Source organism: Limulus polyphemus, unplaced genomic scaffold (assembly GCF_000517525.1).
Source record: "Limulus polyphemus unplaced genomic scaffold, Limulus_polyphemus-2.1.2 Scaffold89, whole genome shotgun sequence".
NCBI lineage: Eukaryota > Metazoa > Arthropoda > Merostomata > Xiphosura > Limulidae > Limulus > Limulus polyphemus.
Window position 1 is genome coordinate 864,364 of NW_013665699.1, and position 8,966 is coordinate 873,329.

Genomic DNA, 8,966 nt, shown 5'->3' on the forward strand with positions numbered 1-8,966 from the left:
AAAATGTATGTTTTTTGAATTAGGTAATATAATTTATAGAAAAATAATTTCATTAAAACAGTGTCTGAATTTTTATGGATACACAGGTAAAACATAAAAACAAATATGACAGTGTATTCGCTGGGCGAACCTTCTGTGATTTTTTATGTTGTTTTATAGTTTGAAAAGATAGTGAGTGTTGTAAAAATATACCACAGTACGATATTTAATATTTATAAATTTTGATTGTTTGTAATTAAGAACAAAGCTACACAATGGGCTATCTGTGCTCTGCCCACCACGGGTATCGAAACCTGGATTCTAGCGTTGTAAGTCCGTAGACATACCGCTGTGCCACTGGGTGTCTATAAACTTCGAAAATACAGTGGATGTTGTAAAAATATACCATAATACGATATTTAATACTTATAAATTGGTACAAAAGCGTTTAAGCTGATACTCAGTATAGCTTCTAAAATCATTTGTTGGTACTGCGTACTGTTGCGTACAATGTAGTATTCATCTCTGTTATGTTTGATATGTGGTTAGTTCATTTACAGAGTTAGGCATCAACTCAAGAATCCAACAGATTTTAAACCTTGTTAGTCGTTTACTTAAGGGATAGACTGACAAACCAAAAATATTTATTAACGTATGTACAAGAGAAAAAGTTACACGGAATTGAAAAGGAAACTTAAGCCTTTTTTAAACAGCAAAACATATGTGATATTCGAAACAGGTTTCCATTTCTACTTACCATGAGACACCCAACCGTGAGAACAGGCGCTACAGATCCGTTGATATCTTTTACCTGGCTTAAAACAGTCACAAGAACAGTTGAGGGCCGTACATCGGATAGCCTGAGTGAAAAGGAAAACGGTTTTGAAATTTACTCTGTATCTTATGAGTGATCATGAAATGAAAACTGTTTGCTAAAATTAAAATTCGTCTCAAGGTAAACAGAAGGAAACAAGAAGTGTTGTAATTTTGTATAATTCATTTGAAACATTTCTTAAAAGGTTTTAGAAAACAAAGTGAGTATAAATGTTTTTAAAGGAGTGACGAGAAAATACAAAAATATCATACATTACTCATTGTAGTTCAATACTCCCGAAATAAACCCCAAAAAACTGGTTGTTTTATGCAGAAATAAAAGATCCCAACTATTTGAAAAAGTGCCGAATAAACAGCTCTTAATTTTACACTCCGGACGTAAAGTGAAATCTCATATTATAAATCTTAATTTTATCTGAAGAAGAGGTTAATAAATATATGCATACTGTAAATATATGCTTATTGTAATAAGGAACAGGGTATATCGAAAGATCTAGCTAGAATTAAAATTCAGTTAAAGTTTCTATGTATTATAAAACAGTTCGAAATGAGAAAGAACTAGTAAAAAAAGGTCGCAAACAAAAACAACATTAAACAGGAAAGCCCCATGAACTGTTTTAATATTAAATTCCAAAATTCCCAACACTTTACAACTTTGGTATAAAATAATATGATTTTACAATGGATTTCTGATCAAGGTGAGGGTGGAGGTAAACTGATTAAGGTACCAAATCAAGGTGAGGATGGATGTAACGAATCAAGGTGGGGTAGGGGTAACTTAAAAGAGCGGGTGTGGAGTGTGACAAATCAAGGAAAGAGTGGGTGTAAATAATGAAGGTAGGGTAAGGATAAGTAATTAAAGTTGGTGTGGAGGATAAAAAGTGGAGAGTGACTAATCAAGGTGGAGTGAAATGGTAGCTAATAAAGATAACAGTGGAGTGAAATGGTAGCTAATAAAGATAACAGTGGAGTGAAAGGGTAGCTAATAAAGATAACAGTGGAGTGAAAGGGTAGCTAATAAAGATAACAGTGGAGTGAAAGGGTAGCTAATAAAGATAACAGTGGAGTGAAATGGTAGCTAATAAAGATAACCGTGGAGTGAAAGGGTAGCTAATAAAGATAACAGTGGAGTGAAATGGTAGCTAATAAAAATAACAGTGGAGTGAAATGGTAGCTAATAAAGACAACAGTGGAGTGAAAGGCATCTATTGAAGGTAAAGGTGGAGGGTAACTAATAAAGGTAAGTGGAGGGTGATTAATCAACGCGAGGTGGAGAGTAACTCATAAAAGTGAGGGTGGATTAAGAGAAAAATCAAATTTAAGTAATTTAAGTTATTTTTATGATAAGGAAATGAGGCTAAGAGAAAAAAGCTGATATTAATGTTAAACACAGACTGTTATTTTATGTTATTTTACAAATTTCTTAATGATTTCTTTTTATCAAAGCTCATTTTACCTTTTATTTGTGTGATTTCAGCTCATTTATTACACAGATGGTTAAGCACGGTACATTACAACGATTTTAAATTAGCATATCAGCAAATCATGTGACAACCACAGCTGATATAAAGTCACGGTAGCAAGAAATGTATCAGAACTACTTTTTGACGTTACGTACGTAGCATGATGCTACTGAAATTGCTCGCTTTTGGGAAGGGCGTGTAACAACTCTTTACGACGCAAGATATTCATACATGCAGATCATAAAGAATGTCCAGATCGGGGAATTAGAATTTTCAAGACAGAGACTTTTCTTCTACTTAATGACATTGAAAATCATGGGAATATGGATTAAAGCAGGAAACCAAGACCATCCAGAATGAGACCTGCAACAAGTCGTACACAAGATGTGATAAGGAGAGTGCATCGTCTTATAACAGGTGAAAATCCACGAACACAAAAGTTAATAAGCAAAAGACGTCCGTCCGTGTGTTCCAGGCAACGGACGCAACATATTCAGGAAGGATCTTCGTCTGGAAAATGGAAAAGCGAAACAAGTCACGTATACACAAGCTGTTTTCACAACATATCAACTGTCGCATACCTCAAGCAGCTGAAGAATGAAACGGATATTCTTGCTATTTCATACGAAGACACGCCTGACAAGATGCCTGCTGCAGCGCCGATAGATTTCTGTGCTATTGCCTGTTCAAACGGGCGCTATGAAACCGTCGTCCTCGTATACTATATGGATTATGGAAAGCTTTCAGGGAAGAGTGGTGTGCTTTTAACATGCCAACCTTATGATGGAGTCGTTTGCAATGAAAACCATGCTACAGGGCTATTGTCCAGAAGCGCGATCGTCAGGCAGAACACGACTGGACATGGCGACATGAACTGTGACGTGGTGAGGCTCCAAAATAGTTTAATATATATAAAGTACCCAGCTTCTGTATTAGAAATGAAATTAATTTTTACATCGTTTATATATATATATTTAATTTTCACAGACAGAAATACAAAAAGTTAGTTTCAACTCAAAATTTCATACTCGTACATAAAAGTACAAAATCATTTCACGTTAATTTAGATGAAACTATTTTTCTGTATAAAGATGGTTAAGTAATACTGGAGGCTAGAAATCATTATGAAAAAATACGACCACAACCTCCAAAAATAAAAGGTTCATTAGAACCCAACATTTCAGCTTACGTTTTCTTAAAGGGCTAAGTGTCTAGTGGCACCGTTTCGAACATTTCAATGATACGTTATATATAGATCAGAACTCTGATCCAACCTGTACATTTACTCCAAATGTGTATTGATATACAAACTAATGGCTCAGGCTCTGATATCACCATGTTTCGGTAAAGACAAAAATTGGGTATTCGAATTTTCATAATATTGGATGTCTTGATTACGCTACTTCCAATCCTGATAATAATGTTTCTAAGAGTGTTTGTAATTACACGAACAACTGAAAAACTTCTGAAAACGTTAATATTATTTTAGCATAGGGCAGGGGTGTCCTAGTGGTTACCATGTCCGGATGTCGAATCCTAGGATCCATGATGGTTATCTCGCTGCTACAAAAAACTTGCTTTGAACTTTGGGGCCACATAAGATTGCTACAAAAACTTGCTTTGCACTTTGGGGCCACATAAGGTTGCTACAAAAAGCTTGCTTTGCACTTTGGGGTCACATAAGGTTGCTACAAAAAGCTTGCTTTGCACTTTGGGACCACATAAGGTTGCTACAAAAAGCTTGCTTTGCACTTTGGGGTCACATAAGATTGCTACAAAAAAACTTGCTTTGCACTTTGGGGCCACATAAAATTGATGGTCAAATTCTACTATTTGGTCAGACAAGAGTAACCCAAGCGTTGTCATCGAGTGTCGTTGACTAGCTACTTTCTCTCTAGTCTATTAGTACAAAGTTAGGAAAGACTATCCGCAGAGAATATTGATAAAAACTCTAAAGAGAAATGTCCTTTCATCTTTTATCAAAACCCAATTGAACCTTACAGACTCGTCTTCCTCCAAGAACTAACGAAATTACCAAAAGTAAATTTGAGAAGTTAATAGAGCAAGTTGTTAAAATTAATAAAAATTTGAGATTATCGTATTAAGCTTGTATTAGGTAAATAATAACAACGACGTAACCGTAGAAGTTAGTGACAAGAGGAAAGGATTTGTGGTTGTGCAAACTGCATTATATACTCAGACACTTGAGGATCTGCTAAATGTTTTTTTTTTTTCCACGAACGTCTATATAAAGCCTCCACTAAAAACTTGAAACAAAAACGAAATAAACATTTACAAATTGTCAAGTAAAAAAGGCTTAAGATGCACGATTTCATGGATTAAAACTAATATACTAGAGCTCCCAAAATACACGGGACAAGCTAAGGAACATGAGAATGACATTCCTTTATAACCTATTGTTGCGATTTGTAACCCATCATATGCCACGTTACCATGGTTACTTGTATAAATAAAGTATCTGCACAACCTAATAGCACAGATATTTTTCTTGGAAGATTAGAAAACAATGCTCCATTAATTACTTCTGAATCTATTGTTATACGTTGGGTTCTACTTCCCTTTCTAGTTTTGTTTTTTAGCGTTATAAGCTCTCAAACTTACCGCTGATCTACTGGGAGGACCGTGAACTTTTTTACACATTATTTTGAAAACAGTGCACATGTGGAATGGAATCTGGAATAGCCAGACTTCTTTGGTACCGATTAAATGACGAGAGTTTGAGTGTCTGGAATGGTCAGACTTCTTTGGTACCGATTAAATGACGAGAGTTTGAATGTGTGTGTGTGTTAGTCAGACTTCTTTGGTACCGATTAAATGACGAGAGTTTGAGTGTGTGTGTGTGTGTGTTAGTCAGACTTCTTTGGTTCCGATTAAATGACGAGAGTTTGAATGTGTGTGTTAGTCAGACTTCTTTGGTACCGATTAAATGACGAGAGTTTGAATGTGTGTGTGTTAGTCAGACTTCTTTGGTACCGATTAAATGACGAGAGTTTGAGTGTGTGTGTGTGTGTGTGTGTGTGTTTAGTTACAAATTGTATTAGATGATTTAGTATTCACTTAACGTAGTGACACGAATATTAAATCTACACTTTTTTTGGTTTCTGTAATTATTATCGATGATAGTATATATAACGAATTTACGTAAAAAATAAAACTAACATAAAACCTCTCAGTTTGCATCTTGAGTCATATTACCTCCATGGCGTTAAGGAAATTATTATTCTAGGCCAACTTAGACGTTTTCACAAAATCTGCAACACGGAACAAGGAAATCAAGACGAAAGACAGGATCTCAACAAGTCAACAGCATCAATGGCATACATAGGCCTATGAAGGCCATCGGCAAGAGTATCCCCCCCCTCCCGTCCATCAGTGTTAATGTTATGAAAGTTACATAGTTTACAAAATTATAACATTAATAACATATAATTATAACATTATAACATTAATAGGATATAATTATAACATTAATAAGGTATAATTATGACATTAATAAGGTATAATTATAACATTAATAAGGTATAATTATGACATTAATAAGGTATAATTATAACATTAATAAGATATAATTATAACATTATAACATTAATAAGATATAATTATAACATTATAACATTAATAAGATATAATTATAACATTATAACATTAATAAGATATAATTATAACATTATAACATTAATAAGATATAATTATAACATTATAACATAAATAAGATATAATCACATTTCCGATTTCCGATTGTTTCCTGCATATCACGTAAATGAAATATTAGTTTTTTTTCCCGTTTGGTTACTTGTTAAGCGCAAAGCAAAACAATGGGCTATCTGTGTTGTGCTCACCACGAGTATCGAAACCCGGTTTTTGCTGTTATAAGCCTTCCGACTTACTGCTGAGCCACTTGAAAACAAGTAAAACATCACACAAAAATAATAACACTAATAAGATAAAATCACTTTTGAGATTGTTTCGTGTAATATCACGTAAATAAAATATTAGACTAAATTATTACATAAATAAGACAAAATCACTTTTGAGATTGTTTCGTGTAATATCACGTGAATAAAATATTACACTAAATTATTATATAAATAAGACAAAAAATCACTTTTGAGATTATTTCGTGTAATATCACGTAAGATTTTTAGGGTAAGGATTAATAACACAATATTATTTATTTACTTAAATTTTAACTCCGATCATTTTATTATTATTATGTATTTCGATTAGCTTTGCTATCATTCTAATAGCGATTGCACAAACCACACTTTCAAGCAAAAGCAACCCAAATATGAATACTGAAGGCAATGTCTCGTTTGTTTGTTTTGAGTTTCGCGCAAAGTTACACGAGGGCTACCTGCACTAGCCGTCCCTAATTTAGCAGTGTAAGACTAGAGGGAAGGCAGCTAGTCATCACCACCCACCGCCAACTCTTGGGCTACTCTTTTACCAACGAATGGTGGGATTGACCGTCACATTATAACGCCCCCTCGTCTGAAAGGGCGAGCATGTTTGGTGTGACGGGGATTCGAACCCGCGACACTCAGATTGCGAGCCAATGTACGTTAAAACAACAACAGCAACAACTTCTATTCGACTTTACTTTCAAATGTCACAATACTCGTACTTTAGAATAGTACTTTAGATAGCTCATGTTTTATCAAAATCATTGTGTATATGAACTGGAATGATTTCAATGCTTTGATACGCTGTTGAATTAGATCGTCCGATACATATACCAACAGCATCACAAAGAAAAAAATTACTTACAGCTGAGCATTTTGCACATCCCAAAAGTATTCCTGTATAATAACTCTTGAAACTAAAAGAATTGTCCAAATATGTCGAGTTCTTGGGAAAAACTTCCATCTGTTGAGGCGTAAGCAGCTTTAAGGGTGACCGATTTAAGTAACTCAACCTTCTCGAATTCAGTTATCTTTACATAAAAGAGATTGTTCACGTATATCACATACCGTGCCCGTTTATCTATATTAGTTAGAAGTGGTTTGAATGTGATTATACATTTGGTATTTACGACGTTTCTCTATAGGTAAAGCAGAATTGCCCATCTGTCTAGCGTATAAACTTGTTGTAAGCGAGTGGCTGAGCCAATTTCGATGAAATTTGGCAGTGGAACTCAGGTGGACCCCCTTCCTAAAGATCAAGATTAAATGAATAATCAATAGATTTAACTTTACCGCCTTAATGCTGCAATGAGTACTCAACTAAGAAAGAAGGTTGATAGCAAAATACGTAAAGCCGACGCCAAACGAAAGTAACAAGCGTACCTTTGCATTTGACGGACGGTGTTACGACTCAAAATTGTAATAGGAGAAGGCCCACGCCTACATTTACAGCGATGCTTTATAAGCCCGGCATTTCGGGGTATCTTTGCTTTATAACTAAATATTGTTTTTGAAAAATGCATATATATATATATATATCATTTTTATATCTGCATGTTCGGGTATATGTGTGTATATATATAAACATACATTCGTAGGTGCTAATATATTATTATATATATACATATATGTATACTCGAAACTAAATATATCTTAAAAATTTATTTGATTCCGAATGTTCGAAATGGTACAAATATACCCTTAACCCGTGGGGAAAGTCTAAGCCGAAAAATTGGGTTCTGATAAACTTTTTCTGTAGTCTGTGGTCGTATACCTTAATAATACATAGATGAAACTTCAGCATTCAAAATCGACCGCTTGATTATAAACTCTTTGATTTTACAACTATCGTGCGTACGTTCACAAGAGTTATCCACACACATTCGGTTTTAAAAAAAAAAGGGGGTTTTTCTTTGAAATAATGCTAGTTCTTTTCCTTTATTGTATTCTCGTTATGTAGCATTAAACAATTTAAAGAAATAAGAAAAATGAAAACAATTGACGTTGTAATTTACGAGAACAGTCATTTCCAATAAAAAAAAACTGCACTTGAGGGATTCTGAGGCGTTTAAATACATCCGAATCATTTTTCGACTGTACAATGTTTTTATTGTCATTTAACATGTATGTGAAGTTTGAAAATAATATAAAGCTCCCAAAACCAGTAGTTCAAGTTAAAAAAATCGGCAAACTTTATGCAAATATTTCTTCACCATACACGTTAATTCGTAATAAACCAACGTTCAAAGTCGAAATATGCTTTTCTTTTTCTTTTTTTTTAGAATAAAGCTGCATACAAAGTTGTTAAGCACAAAACGACACATTGTGATATTTGTGCTGTGGTGCCCACCACGGGTATAGAAATCCGATATTTAGCGTTTTAAGCCCTCAGACTTACCGCTGAATATACAATTTATTGACGCCACTGTACTATCTGTTTACGGTGAAATATTTTTTTAAAGTGTTGTGGAAATATAAATCGTTAAAACACTGTTAAACTTTTGTTTTTCCATATTATTCATTTCAAATTGGCCAATGACCAAAGAAGAAACATAGAGGTCAAACGTATTGCGTATTTCTAATAAGTATACCGTTTAAGTTTCTAAAAAAAAAAAAAGGTTGACTCAGCACAGACAGCTTGTGATCCCCTGGAAACCTGCTCTCGGCCCCCTTGGAGAAACACTGCTCTAAATGTTGATAAAATAGTAACGTATATCTGTATGTTTTAAACTTCATTACATTTTGTTTAACCATATACTTATTGTTT

At 34.1% G+C, this 8,966-nt stretch overlaps 1 protein-coding gene across 4 annotated transcripts in view; it reads right to left on the reverse strand.

Moving 5' to 3' along the window:
* Window positions 1–8,966, reverse strand: part of LOC106468549 (zinc finger protein basonuclin-2-like) — a 228,904-nt gene that overhangs the window by 79,950 nt on the left and 139,988 nt on the right. For all 4 annotated transcript variants that reach the window (XM_022397582.1, XM_022397578.1, XM_022397590.1 and 1 more), the window contains one exon: window positions 737–839. In XM_022397582.1, the coding sequence (XP_022253290.1) occupies window positions 737–839 (103 nt within the window). The remainder of the gene's footprint in view (window positions 1–736; window positions 840–8,966) is intronic.